This window comes from Lissotriton vulgaris, chromosome 2_1, assembly GCF_964263255.1.
Source record: "Lissotriton vulgaris chromosome 2_1, aLisVul1.2, whole genome shotgun sequence".
Taxonomy (NCBI): Eukaryota; Metazoa; Chordata; class Amphibia; order Caudata; family Salamandridae; genus Lissotriton; species Lissotriton vulgaris.
Genome location: NC_141687.1, coordinates 393,891,636 through 393,907,188, shown reverse-complemented (window position 1 = coordinate 393,907,188; position 15,553 = coordinate 393,891,636). Strand labels below are relative to the sequence as shown.

Genomic DNA, 15,553 nt, shown 5'->3' with positions numbered 1-15,553 from the left:
GATCTTGAAACAATAGACCAACCACAACCCAAGAGAAGGAGCAAGAGGGTTAAGGCTGTGCCTTCCCACTTGCCCCAGGTTGAGGATCAGGTTTCACAGGAAACTGATTCTGCAGTCCAAGAGGAGACTGTCTCTGAGGAGCTTGAACCTGATCAGGTTGAGTTTCTGGGGACAGGGGGACCCTCAAGGGCAGACCTGGGGCAGGCCCAATTAGATTGCCCTTCACTTGAACCCCTCAGACAGCAAGCTGCTGCTGAGGCTGCAGGGAATGCTCAAGGTACCCATAAAGTGTATTGGGATGAAGGACTCCTTTATTCAGAGGCTAGAGACCCCAAGCCTGGCACAACCAGGAGGTTGGTTATACCTTTGAAGTTTAGGGGCTTCCTTCTTACCTTGGCCCATGATATTCCCCTTGCAGGACACTTAGGCCAGAATAAGACTTGGGACAGGCTTGTTCCACACTTTCACTGGCCTCACATGTCAGAAAATGTCAAGGAGTTTTGTCGCTCCTGTGTCACTTGCCAAGCCAGTGGTAAGTCAGGTGGCACAACAAAGGCCCCCCTGATACCACTACCTGTGGTGGGGGTACCCTTTGAAAGAGTTGGAATAGACATTGTGGGTCCCATGGATCCTCAAACAGCATCTGGGCACAGATTTATACTGGTGGTAGTGGATCATGCCACCAGGTACCCAGAAGCAATTCCCCTGAGGACCACCACAGCTCCTGTGGTGGCAAAAGCCCTCATTGCAGTTTTCTCAAGAGTGGGCTTTCCAAAGGAGGTTCTTTCAGACAGAGGTACCAACTTCATGTCTGGATACTTAAAAGCAATGTGGAAAGAGTGTGGAGTAAACTATAAGTTTACCACACCCTACCATCCACAGTGCAATGGGCTTGTGGAAAGGTTCAACAAGACCCTAAAGGGAATGATAAAAGGTTTACCAGAGAAGCTTAGGCGGAAATGGGACATCCTTTTACCCTGCTTGCTCTTTGCTTACAGAGAGGTCCCACAGAAGGGGGTTGGCTACAGCCCTTTTGAACTTTTGTTTGGCCACCCTGTAAGAGGTCCATTGAGTTTGGTGAAGGAAGGATGGGAGTTACCTCTCAAAAAGCCTAAACTAGACATTGTGGATTATGTACTTGGTCTCCGCTCCAGGATGGCTGAATACATGGAGAGAGCATCCAAAAACCTTGAGGCCAGTCAGGAATTACAGAAAGCCTGGCATGACCAAAAGGCTGTTCTGGTTGAGTACCAGCCAGGGCAGAAGGTGTGGGTGTTGGACCCAGTGGGGCCAGCAGCTCTCCAGGACCAATGGACTGGACCCTACCCTATCATTGAAAAGAAGGGAGAAGTCACCTACCTGGTTGACTTTGGCACCCCTAGGAGCCCCCACAGGGTGCTCCATGTCAATCGTTTGAAAGCATTTGTTGACAGGGAGGACATGAGTCTCCTCATGGCCACAGATGGGGAACAGGAGGAAGAGAGTGACCCTCTCCCAGACCTGCTTTCCCAGAACCCTGATGATGGTTCAGTTGATGGAGTAGCCTTGGCAGGCAGCCTCACTGAGCAGCAACAGGTGGACTGCAGACAGGTGTTGCAGGCCCACAGACACTTGTTTTCACTCACACCCAGTCAGACTAGCTGGTGCACCCATGAGGTGGATACTGGTGACAATCTGCCTGTGAAGAATAAAATCTACAGGCAACCTGACCATGTCAGGGATTGTATAAAGGCTGAGGTGCAAAAGATGTTGGAGCTTGGAGTGATTGAGCCATCAGAGAGCCCATGGGCTAGCCCAGTGGTCCTTGTGCCAAAACCTCATACCAAAGATGGAAAGAGAGAAATGAGGTTTTGTGTGGACTACAGAGGTCTCAATGCTGTCACTAGGACAGATGCTCATCCCATTCCAAGAGCAGATGAGCTCATTGATAAATTGGCTTCTGCCAAGTTTCTGAGCACATTTGATTTGACAGCTGGCTACTGGCAAATCAGACTAGCTGAGGAGTCAAAAGCCAAAACAGCATTCTCTACCCCTAGTGGGCATTATCAGTTTGTGGTAATGCCCTTTGGTTTGAAGAATGCACCTGCCACTTTCCAAAGGTTGGTGAACCAAGTCCTTGCTGGGCTGGATGACTTTTGTGCAGCATATCTAGATGATATTGCTGTCTTTAGCTCCACCTGGGAGGATCACCTGATCCACCTGAAGAAGGTTCTGGAGGCCCTGCAAAAGGCAGGCCTGACTATCAAGGCTACTAAGTGCCAGATAGGGCAGAGCAAGGTTGTGTACTTGGGCCACCTAGTAGGTGGGGGTCAAGTTCAACCACTGGAGAGCAAGATCCAGACCATACAGGACTGGACTCCTCCAACTACCCAGACACAAGTCAGAGCCTTCTTGGGCCTGACTGGGTATTACAGAAAATTTGTAAAGAACTATGGGTCCATTGTGACACCATTGAATGACTTGACATCCAAGAAGATGCCCAAAAAGGTTCAGTGGACAGTTAGCTGTCAAAAGGCATTTGATGACCTGAAGAAGGCCATGTGCTCTGCACCTATCCTGAAGAGTCCTGACTACTCCAAACAGTTCATTGTACAGACAGATGCTTCTGAGTTGGGGGTGGGAGCTGTGCTTTCACAACTTAATCAAGATGGTCAAGACCAGCCCATTGCTTTTATTAGCAGAAGGCTGACCCCCAGGGAGAAACGTTGGTCAGCTATTGAGAGGGAGGCCTTTGCTGTGGTTTGGGCCCTGAAGAAGTTGAGGCCATACTTGTTTGGTACTCACTTCCTAATTCAGACAGACCATAAGCCCCTCTTGTGGCTAAATCAGATGAAGGGTGAAAATCCCAAACTGCTCAGGTGGTCCATTTCCCTACAGGGGATGGACTTTACAGTGGAGCACCGCCCAGGGACTGACCATGGTAATGCAGATGGTCTCTCCAGGTACTTCCACTTAGAACATGAAGACTTATCTGGTCAAGGTTAAGTTTAATGTCCCTGCGTTTGGGGGGGGGTTATGTAGGAGAGTAGGGTCTGCTATCCTATGGTCACCCCAATTTTTGCTTTTTGCTTCACTGGTTTTCGACTTACTGAGGCTGTGGGCCTGCTAATCAGACCCCCAGCCTGCTGTTCTCTCTCTAAATTTATAATACATGTGCTATAGGTACATACCACAATTGGAAATGGACTCCTTGTCAGCCCCTGTACCATGCACTATAGGTGCCCAGGGCATAGGTGCCACCAAGGCCTACCAGGGGCTGAAGCATAGCTTTTGCCACCCCTGGCTGGTTCTTAAATTGACACAACTGGCTGATCACTCAGCTGGGGCAAGTGGGTGTAATCACCCCTTGCTTAGATATAGTATACCTATATCTAAACCTATATCTGGACACATATATAGCCTGTAAGCCACTCCTATGGAAGGCCTCATCAATCCTGGAGGCAGAGTGCGTGGTTTTATGTGAGATGGTGCTCTGGCATGAGCTGAGCCTGTCTGCAGCTGTCGGGAACAACTCCCTAAGCTGATCCGGGATAATGCCATACCATATACTCTTAAGCGCATTATAATCCTCGCGGTTATATAGCAACTTTGGTTTGGCTTTATCAAAACATGTCGTGTAAGGTGTCATACGAATTGGAATACTATCCCCTCGCCAGTTCTGGCGACGGGGATAGCATTCCACCCTTCTAGAGGGAGAAGACATGTTACTTTACTGAAACGCGGTTGATTTAAAATGAGCCTCAGATCCACAAAATGGATGCCCCTGCCACAGACACGGGTCTGACCTCCTGCTGCTGACCGAAACCCGGCAGAGGAGGCCTGGACAAAGAGTTTCCTGTCACAGGGCGGTGTCAAACCACCCCAGACAGGAGATAGTGGATTGGAGTAGGGAGGTTTCAATGAAACCAGACACTGCCTGGGGAGCACAAGGCTGCCCCTTGCAGGATCCGGCCAAACCGGTTCTGGGGCCTCCCAGCCCCTGTCCCAGCGCGGCCAGGATCAAAGGAGAGGGGTGTAACCACCCCCTTCCTGGGTCCCACCCATAGGAGGGGACCTAGCAGGATGTCCAACCCCCTAGATTCGAATAAGAGGGGGAGCAGTCCCAACGGACCTCAGATCATCCTGAAGAAACATAAGAAACGAAATCTGGACCCTTCGACTTTCTACACGACGTGAGAAGACTGAAGAATCTCCCTTGTGGTCAAGGAGTGACCACCCTGTGCAAACAGGCACCATCCAGCCCTCGACCCTTGCTTTGTTGCAGTTCCCGCCGGAACTCGAGCGACAGAGATCGACGAGATCAAGCTTGCCTGCCTTCTACCTGCCCGATCCACAGTCCCTGCAGAGCTGAGACCCGTGGAGGCGACCGGAAGCGTGGGGCACGCCATCTTGAAAAGGCCACGAGACGCTGACCGTGCGGCCCACGAGTGACCCTCGAAGCTGTACACCGGGGTTTGAGAAGCCCCAGCCCCGAGCTCCACTTGCACCAAAGCTCACCCCTCCACACTCGACGAGTGCTGCGTGGGGCCCTTCTGCTTGTGTGCGCTCGACGCGTTGGCCCGGTCACTTGCCAGCTGGCTTGTGGCCCCTGTGCCGACGAACTTCGAAATACGACTTGCTTTTCTGGTTGCTCCAGATCTGCACCAGCTCCTGTGAAAAGGAGCACCCACTCTGACCCTCCTGGTTCGAGTGATAAGCAATCTCCCGGTTCCGCGTGGATTGCTTTTGCCAAGTGCTGTTTGCTACAATCTTCAAGCCGACGGTGCTGACGGCGAGAGCCTACGTGGGACAGATCGTGACCTGCTCCTGGACGTCGCAGATGCCCCAGAGCCCACGTGACAGCGGAGAGAAGCCTATCGACAACCGCCTGATTGCGCCCGACATTGCCTGGTTCCGTCCTGGTTCCACCCTGGTCACTGCTGAGTGACCCAGACTCTGTCCCCTCTGCTTTCAGGTACTTTTCTACATCGATCCACCCTTGGATCGCACCGGACACTTCTGCTTCACAGCGCCTGCAGCTGCAACAGCTCCAAGCACCCAGAACCTGCGTGACAGAACCCGACGCCACTTCGACCCTGTGCACCCACGGCCTGTGGGTGAGGTAACTTTGCAACGCCGGTGTCTTTACACTGGTACACACCTCTAGGGTCTGTGTCTAAAGTTTTGTGTTCCTAGGTTCAGCGGAAGTATCTTTTTATTCACTTTAATTGACTTTTACGCACCATTGTCAGTGCATTGGTGCGCGCTGCACTTTCCGTGCTGCATCCGTCTCCTGTGGGCTACTCCCGACTTCTTCATTGCTTGTCCTGACTGCTCCCAGCGAATCTCTAGGCCCTAGACCTAACCATTGTTCGTAAAGTGTTACTTATACCACTTTTTTGATATATGGTCTGAGTGGCCCCCCGCCCTCAGCCATAATTGTGCCAACTTTATATGTGTAACAGTGCTTTTGATTTAACGCTTGTGCCCCTTTCCTCATAAAGAGTACTGGGGAGTAATTTAGTAATAAATACATATATTTTTATAATATATACTTGTGTGGTGTCCTTTCATTTGATTACAGGATTGTATGTGGTAAAACAAGCTCGCTTAACACGACCTCTTAAGTTAAGCCTTTAAGGCTGCTTAGTCCATGCTACCACTAGGATAGCTTGTCTACAAGGTTGACTTACAACCTGACATCTTTGGGGTTTGCTTGGACTGATAACCAGTGGTTCCAGAATTGGAAACACTACCTATCAGGCCAACTTCTCACAACTGTGGAAACCACCTATACCCTTTCCCAGTCTCTAACCAGTTTACCACTCAAAATATATTGTTTATTGGATGTCTGGTGATCCATAATCTCACTGGAAGCTGCCAAATAATTGCTTTAAAGGAGATATTTCTATGGCAGCTTGCTGCTGTGTACGCAATATTGCCCTTATCATCTTTATTTATGGTCTGAAAAAAATTCCCCGACCGGATGCTGCACAGTCTTCGACAGGAGCCCACAGATTCAACTTGCTTCGTACCTGTGAATGCAGTCATTTTTGTGCAGGTAATTCAGTCCCTGGATAGCTCCGTACAGGATATGCGCTATCAGGGTTTCACTCATTCCTTCTGGGAAGCAGGTCCTCAAGAGGTGACTGGCCGAGCCTAAAAAAAAAAGCAATACAACTGATGGCATTACAGGAGTTCATTATGCTATATTTATCGAGAATAATCAACCCTATTTCCACAGAAGAAGGAACTTAACATTGCAATTCATATTTAAAAAAAAGCTTTTTTAATATATATTAAAAAAATCAAAGTCCATTTCAAATATTCACTTATTTTGGACAATGTGAATTTTGCAGAGCCATTGTTCAGTAAATCTTCTATTAAAAGTGTGCAGTTTAAAACATATTTTTCAATCAATGTTTAAGCATTTGCAAACCAATACCATACACTTAATGCCCTGAACATCTTAACGGACAACATCGAGACAATAAAGTTCTCTTCACAATCTGGTATCGAAGTAAAACTTCATTGTACCTACATCTGCAATATTTACCTCTAATACAGGTCTATTAATATGTATCCAAAGTAAAATAACGTATTCGGTTTCGTTCGCATGTTAAAATATGGTTTAAATAATGTGTTCATAATTTGCTTTCTTCTAGATTTATTGTTGTTAGGGAACTGAAGGAATGCATTCGAATCTATAGAAACAAAAAAGACTTGTAATTTGGATTCGTTCATTCTGTTTATGATGCCAATACACTGTTTGCCCCATTACCAATTAAAATCTCTGAAGATCCGTGCAAAGTAATAATGAACTAGAGACTTGTAGTTGCCCACGTTCTTTCCACATTAAGATTTGTCTGAAAACTAGATAATGTTATTTATGTACATTCTCCAGCAGTCCTCCACAAAAAACAAATGTACTTTTCCTCGGAGTGTTTTTGTGACATTTATCCAGAGAAAATAGCATGTTTGTAGATATTCTGACAAATCTGTTACAGGCACTGAAAATAAAAGCATGGCGAGGGCACAGCCCTGTCCGAGGCCACTTTGACCATCATTTGTTACATATACAAATGAATGTTATTTAGCTGAATCCAAGGCCATGGATAGATAGCCTCAATAGATGATCAGGGTTACCCATCTGTTTACCTTTCTACCATAGTTTAGACCAATAAAGCTTACCAGTCCGAGAAGGCATATTCGCATCATTGGGTGCACAGGGGTAGAACAATGCCGACGGATCCATATCTTTTGATTTCCAAATTATGCAAGACCTCAGATATTGTACTACAGTCAGATTGAACACATTTAAAAAAAGGCTGGTTTTATGTATGGGCCAGATTAGATAGTTTGAGAACTTTGAAAAGGGTTAACAGATGTTTAAAATATCAAAAAAAGAACGGCATAGATAATACCAGTTGAGCCACTGGGCGATAAACCCAACCATTAAAGAAACTGAGGTGATTCACGTCTTTCAATGACTTAGCAGTGATTTTAGGAAATAGCAAAGTGAATGTCTGGAAACACGATAAGGTATTATGCACTGCTGCGAAGGCCAAGTTCACCTGTGGAGTTCCTCAGGGATCGGTGCTGTCACCTCACTTGTTTAACATCTATATACAGCCACTGATAATGGGGCTTGCTAGAAGAGGGGGCCGCATTTTAAACTATGCAGATGACCCTCAGATGTCTAGAGAACAGGGAGTCTCCTCAGTGCTGCTTTCAAGACACTATGCCCTTTCTATATGGATGGATGGAGATAAACATCTTCAAGCTAAATGTAGAAAAACAGAGATTGTAGTCTTTTTATTTCAGAAAAATGTTATTGGTAGTTTCAGACATAAAGAACAAAACAGCAAAATACAATAAAAGATGAAAATCGATCATATGTGGTACATACAGTAAATAGCAAATTAATCTAAGACATACAGATTAGATGTCCTGATTGGATAAGAGCTGAAATGGAAGACATTGAGTACCAATAAACAAACTTATTACAAATTAATACAACACAAAATACTAAAGTAAAGGAAACACAACATATAAGAGTCAGCACATATAGTAACGGAGTCGGCAGTAGCAACACATGAATGGATCACAGTTTGTTGACATCAAAGAAAGTAAGCAGCATTATGTTTGGTTATGCAGAAAGGCAAATCCCGCCACGGATGAAATGTTGCATGGGAGGTTAAGATGGCTAGGATGTGGTAAAGGGAGCAAGAGGTTGGTTCATGGAGGCTTGTGGGCACTAAAATAATTGTTAAGGATAGACCACAAGTGCCTGCGTGGGGGGCGCCAAGGGGATTGCATAAGGTCCGTGTTGTCGGCGCCATGGAGACTAAGTACCCAATTTAACCAGCAGGCATAATTAGCGTGCCGGGTATCTTTCCAATTCTTGAGGACCACCTTTACTGCAGCGGTGAGTAAAAGGTCAAATAGTGCCCTATCATTGTTGTTGAGGGACTTAGCTTCGAGAAACCCAAAGACCAGTTAGGGTAGCTCCCTGGGTGGAAAGAAAGAAAAGACTTTATCAGTAAATTCAAAGACTTTATTCCAGAATGGAGCAACACATTCACATTGGAGAATAAGGTGGTCTAGGTCACCCTCTGCACAATTACAGTACCAGCAGAAAGCGTCAGACCTAATGTTGTGGGCAAAGAGACGCGCCGGCGTCCAAAAGGCTTTATGGAGAAGCCAGAATTTAGTGTGGGATAATGTGGGGTTGATTTTGTGTTGCATGCAGGAATCCCAAGTTTTGTCCCAATTCATGTCTGAGATGGAGAAGGAAGAGCAGGATGTCCAGAACTCTTTGACATGAGCAGTGAGAGTGGAGTGCTGTGTTCTTAAGAGTTTATAGATCCATGACACCTGGTGACCCAGCCTGTTTAATCTGGCTAAGTAGGACGGAAGGGAGGGAGAGGTAGAAGAGAGATTTGCTCTGGTGATCTCTGATTTTATGTGCAGGAAGGACTAGAACTCAAGAGCGTTAAGGTTATATTTGGATTGAAGATCTTTGAACGATAGGGGGTAAGCGCCTTCATATAGTTGGTGTGGGGAAAAATGCCCTTTTCTACCCAGAGGCGGTTGTATATTAGTTTGTCTTTGTAGAGCACCGTAGGGTTATGCCATATCGGTTCCCAATGTGAACGACGGATGGAGGCATCAAGTACCACTTTGGGAAAAGAGCACAGAAGGAGGGAGAGTCAATAGAATATTTTGTGTCTGACTTGAGGAAATTAGCTGCCACTTGCAAGTTCGGTGGTGCAAGTGAGGAAAGAATTAGGGACCAATTTGTTTTGGCTTGTAGGATGGAGCGAGTGCGTGAAGAGTTATGGCTCAAGGATGACCCGCCGTTGAGAGAGGTTCTCATAATAGCCAAGCAGGTGGAGCATATGCTGCAGTGTGTCAAGGAGATAAAGCAAGACGCAGGGGAAAAGAAAAACGATGAAAAGACCAATGTCAGTGAAGTGGTGACCGAATGTGAGGCAGTGTCAGTGGTCAAAGGCCAGAAGGTAGCAGGCAGAGAACAGAAGGAGGGCAGATTGGGGGGGATCGTTCAAGGGTACCTGCTATAGGTGTGGCAAGCAAGGGCAGCTAGCCAACGACAAAGAGTGCCCCGCCCTCAGGTTCACGTGTAACAAGTGTGGTAAGAAAGGACATTTCAAGCAATACTGCAAGAGTGGGCAGGGAGTCAGTAGACAGAGTAGAGACAGGACGAATGTAGTGTGCGACGAGATCGTGGTGCAAGTACAAGAGTTGCAGGTCCCAAGTCCCAGCGACTCTATGTGTGCGGAAATAGTGGTGCAGGTTGAGGGAGGTCAGGTCAGCAGCCCCAAGGACACCATAAAAGTAGGGGAGATTGACCTGGAAGCATTGTTCGACTCCTGTTCTAGAATAACTATTATCAATGCAAAGGAGTTCTCACGAGTGTCAAAGGGAATGATAACTTTGAGGAAAATGGATTTAAGGCCAGGGGGGTATGCTGGTCGCCCCATCTCGATGAAAGGGTATTTTCTAGGGAAAATTGAATACAGCAACAGAGCAACGGTCTCCAAAGTGTATGTGTCCACTGTAGGAGACAACATCTTGGTGGGCAAGCACAGAAGGAGCTAGGGGTCTATTTAAATCCCAACAGTAATCCCCAGATCTTGATACAAGAGATACAAGAACACAAGGCTGACATTGTAACAGAGTTCAAAGAGGTGTTTAGAGAAGAACTAGGATGCCTAAAAAACTACTGTCACAAAATAAGATTGAAGGAGAACGCCAGGCCAGTCGTGGCTAAAGTTAGGAAACTCCCCATTGCAATCCAGGAGGAGGTGAAGTCCGAATTGGAGAAATTGTGCAAGGCCGGAGTCATTGAACCGGTGGAAGCGACTGAATGGTTGGCACCCATCGTGGCCGCAAAGAAGAAGGATGGGTCGGTCCGGCTCTGCATCGACTTAAGGGCATTGAACAAAGAGGTCGTGGTCGACCAATACCCCTTGCCGAACATCACCCAAATGATGAGCATGCTAGAGGGTGCTAAGGTATTTTCCACTCTCGATCTCACCTCGGCATATTTCCAAATAAAATTACACGAGGAGTCGCAGGAACTCACAGCATTTGTGACACCAATGGGCGCATACAAGTTTAAAAGGATGCCTTTCGGGCTAGTCTCGGCGGCCGCCGTGTTTCAGAGAATCATGGGCAACATCTTGAAGGGCATCCCAGGCGTCATGTGTTACCAGGATGACGTGCTCATATTCGCCAAGAACCATGAAGAGCACGATGAAAGACTGAGATGCGTGCTTGGGAGGTTCCAGTCACAAGGCCTTACTGTGAAAAAAGACAAGTGTGTGTTTGGCTGTGCAGAGTTAGACTTCCTGGGGCACAAGGTGACGACAGAAGGTATATGTCCCAAGGCCAAACTGCAAAACACCATCGTTAATCTGACACCCCCCAAGAGCAAGGACGAAATCAAGTCATTCATGGGGATGTTGGAGTTCTACGGGAAGTTGATTAGAAACCTGGCAGGAAGGACTTACGCCATCAGGCTACTGTTAAAAAAGGAGAATGAATTCAAATGGAGTCAGGAGTGCCAGAGGGAGTTTGAGGATGTAAGGAGGGCACTTGCAGAGGCCCCCAGCTTGAAGTCATATATACCCAACCGGGCAACGGTAGTCACCACCGATGCAAGCGCCAAAGGACTGGGAGCTGTCCTCACCCAAGTAGGTGAAGAAGGAGAAGAAACCATAGCCTTCGCCTCAAGGTCACTCCAGAAGTCCGAGAACAACTACTCGGTGATCGAAAAAGAGGCCTTAGCAGTATCCTGGGCAGTGGGGAAGTTCAGAGACTTCCTGTGGGGAACTCAGTTCACTCTTCGAACTGACCACAAGCCGTTGGTGGAAGTATTCAGCAAGAAAGGTCTGGATGCCATCTCCAGCAGGATAAGGCGGTGGGTGGTCAGCCTTCAAGAATACACTTTCGACGTCGAGTACGTCCCAGGAACGCAAAACCTTGCAGCTGACTGTCTATCCAGACTCGTCAGTGATGAAGAGGCAAGAGAGAGGCAAGAGAAGTCGGATGAAGAAGAGGAGGGTCTTCAGTTGGAGGATGTCTGCACCATCCAGAGAGCATTGGGAGAAGAAACATGGAGAAAGGCGTTGGAAGAGGACAAGATACTGGAGGAGATTTGCATAAGAATGAAAGGCGGATGGAAGCACGGAGACAAGCGGGATGAAAACCTGCGGCCATACCTGGCCATTAAGGATGAGTTGTCCATAGTAGACGGATGCCTATTCAGGGGAACGAGACTGGTGCCACCTGCAACAGTGAGAGACAACCTGGTCGAGATAGCCCACGAAGGGCATTTGGGCATCACCAAGACCAAACAAAGACTTAGAGAGAGCTATTGGTGGCCGAATATGGACCTGGTCACCGAAAGGAGAATCAGAGAGTGCATTCCGTGCAGCAACAGTGACAAGGTCCTGAGGCAACAGACGCCCCCTATGGTGTGTAGGCCGCCCCCGTCAGGACCGTGGGATGAGTTGGCATTAGACATCGTGGGCCCTATGTCTGGAGAACTGCGGACGCCTTAGATCTTGGTGCTCGTGGATTTGTATTCTCCGGAGATAAAGTTCGTCAATGAAGTCACGACCAAGACAGTCATCGGATTTCTAGAGGAGGTGTTCATCCGGGAAGGGCTGCCCAGCAACATCCTCACGGATAATGGGGTACAACTATGTTCGAAAGAAATGGAAGACTTCCTTGAAGAAAGAGGCATCAGACACAAGCGTTGCGCTTTATACCACCCCGAAACCAATGGCATGGTCGAGCGATTTAACAAAACCCTCAAGGAGAGCATCCAGTTGGCCAAAGCCAGTGGCATAAGCTGGAAAGAAGAGGCGTGGAGGCGGTTAGAAGCATACAGGTTCACGCCGCATCAGACGACGGGCGTCACCCCATTCGAACTGCTCCGCGCCAGAATACCCAACACCAAGCTAACCCCAGGGTGGATGGAGTGGCACAAGGGGTGGTCAGACCGAACCAAAGGAGCAGAAAGCTTGAAGAAGCAAGAGGAAGCCATGAAAAAGAGGAAAGAAAGATATGACCGCACAAGGCCACACAGGAGGTTGAATTCAAAGTAGGGGATAGCATCAAGATCAGAGCCCCCACAAGGAGGGCAAGTTGGTCAGGGTATAGCAGTCCCACCAAAATCACTAAACTATTCAAGAATGCAGTCAAGACACAGGAGGGGAAAATATGGAACCTGGGGAGAGTTGTAAGGTACCACCCGCCAGAGAAAGACCCTGAGAGTGCAAGGCGGGGAGAGGGTGACTCATGGCAGGACCTAAGTTCCACCACCAAGAAGCTGTAATCAGTCCCCCACCCAGGCAATAGGCCCAACAGGAGAGTGACCAGACCCCCTAGGCATTTTGATCAATATGTTATTATGTAGCTTTTGCCACTCTGCCTACCGTGAGTCATTCCTTCCATCAGGTTAGGGTCCTAATTTGTAATACATCTCTGATCTGGTTTCCCTTTGTCACCCTGTGCTTTCTGCTGTTCATGTTGTATTTAATGTTTTCTTTCCGCAGGGAAGGGGGATGTGTGATATCTTCCTCCTCATTCCCCCCCCCGGCGTCTCTGCGTGTGATGGAGCTGCTCGCGGTGACATCACTTAGAATGTCACCGCGACCAGCGTTCCAAGGCGTGCGCCGGGGAAGGTGTGTGAAGAAGCTGCTGAAACGTAGGCTGTGGCTGAGGTCGCAGTGGTTGCATCTTTATAAATAAATACTTCTAGGTAAACCTACGTGACGTCCTTGTCATCTCTGGCCGTCACTACACGGTTCTTCCAAGCAAATTGTAAGATGGCCTCAGTATGTTGAAATCGGAGAGGTTTGCATATCAGTGGGCGTGGGCCTTTTTCCATGGGCAAGGAATGTCGGGATTCTGTGGGCTCTGTCCAGCTCCAGACCATGGTGAAAATCAATTCTGGTGAGAGTTGGGATCCATGCTTCCAGAAAGGCTACGCAAGATTCTGCGTCTTTTTCTGAATTTTCCGGCACGCCAAAGATTCGAATATTGCCCCTCCTATTACAATCCTCTAACTCAGCGTTTTGTCGTTTTAGTTCTTTAGTAGTGCTCTGAAGGTGCTGTATGATCTTACATGACTGGGACGTTTTATCTTCTATGTCACTTATCCTTTGTTCTGCCTCACTTATGCTTTTGTTCATAGAGCTCATATCAGCTCTGATCGCTGTGAGTTCCAATTGCATAGTATCGGTGTTACCTTTTGTGGATTTGGCCAAGTCATGGACCTCCGCCAGCTTTTTAAGGATCATGTCTAAGGTGCTTGTTAGGTCAGCTTTGGCTTTGATGGGTGATTCAGATGTGGCCGGTTCCGGGCTTACTTTCTTGTTATTTTTACTCTCTCTCTCCGCCATTTTGGAGGCTTGTCGGGTCCAGAGAGAAGCAAGGATGAGGCGACACCAAGGCGTTGGGACGGAAGTGACTATTTTGCGGCAGATTCCGACGTCCTGGAAGGTGACGAAGGCGAAGTGTAGTGAGGACTGGCGGCACTGATGTTAGGTTGAGTGTGAGGCTGGAGAGGTGATGATCGCCACTGAGTTAGATGGAATGAAGATGAAGAGCACCTTTCGGGACACAAGTTATGTTGGCATCCTTGCCAATAGTGGCAGTGGCTATTATGGAGTGAATAGCAGGAGGACAGCAATGTGTACCTGGCAAGGCAGCTGAAGATGGGTCACAGCGTCAAGAGTTATCGTGGAGAATTCTGGCTATAACCTTGACGGACCGGTTCCGGGCCACACTAACAAGGTATAGTGAATGCAGGATCTAACAGATCAGTGACAGAGATGTAGGAGTAGGCTCCTGACTGCAACTTTTGATGGCTGAGTAGATCTGTGGCATAGATAGGTATGGCAGGTTGCGACAGGCCTTTGCAGTTATGGCAAGGTCAGAATTGGCAGAGCACGTGTTGGTCAGGCGAAACTCTGTGCACTGTGAAAACGCTGCTTAGGAAACAACATCACCACTGTGGCCAACAGCATCTAGAGTGCGCGTTGGGTATGACCTTTTGTTTCTGATATTGCTGCAATTGTAGGGTTAGGCACGGTGGAGGTAATCTCTCAGACAAGCAGAAGAGGCAGATGCAGATTTGGGTGCAGGCATTAGTAGGGTAGATAAGCACACAGAGGCATGGAAGGAGCTTGCTGGACGGCTTCCTCACCCGGTGATCAATGTTCTATTTCCTCAGCGTGGCAAAAAACAATTGGCTCACTTAGTAACTTGGTTGGAAGTTAACTTGGTGCATTCGTAGCCAAAGGTAGGGCAGCATACATCCCTGAAACTGTCTTTGGAGAGCCAATCAGTTTCAACAATCTTGTCCTTGACATTCAACAACTTCAATTATTATGTGCGCCTAGATGAAATGCACCACCAGCTAGATCAGCCAAAAAAACCCTGTTCAACAAGTTGCCTCCACTAAGACGTCAACAGCACATACGGTCATTATGTGCACCCGGATGTAGCAAGACCTCCTCCTTTTTTTGCTTATGGTGGTTTCAGGAGAGCGCCAATAAATAATTATCGCAGTGCCAGCAATACGCTAAATTTATCATTGTTCCGATTATGATTTAGAGATCAACGTGAGATGCGGCCGTGTGACCGCCATTTTATGGTCATGCAAGGAGAGATCACTATTGGCGGCGAAATCTCACTCGGTTTTCCGGCTTGAATCAGCGCGTCGCAGGCAAACAGCGCTCACCTCGAGGGACAAAACTTCAGCGCCGGTGATCGCAGCTGATTGAGGTGGCAGCCAGCAGGTGGGCAAAAGGGACCAGGGCTCCCTTTTGATCGGCGCTATTAACGGGGACGGCTCCAAGGCAGGTGGGTCACCATCTTCTTGGCTCACTATTCCTGAGCAGCGCTTCCCCCGAGAATAGGTAGGGTCACCATCGAGTTTGCTGCGATCTTATATGGCCAGCAAGCGGTGTTCAAGCTAGGGTGGCACCATTTTCAGGCTCGTCCTCAGGGAGAGCACACGGTCAGTCTCAGGGTT

General features: G+C 47.9%; 1 protein-coding gene across 1 annotated transcript in view; it reads right to left on the bottom strand.

The window, feature by feature from the left end:
• The window catches only part of STRADB (STE20 related adaptor beta), a 212,499-nt gene that overhangs the window by 48,043 nt on the left and 148,903 nt on the right, over positions 1–15,553 (bottom strand). Inside the window, exon 7 of the mRNA XM_086955255.1 lies at positions 6,015–6,138. Coding sequence (XP_086811381.1) covers positions 6,015–6,138 — 124 coding nt within the window. The remainder of the gene's footprint in view (positions 1–6,014; positions 6,139–15,553) is intronic.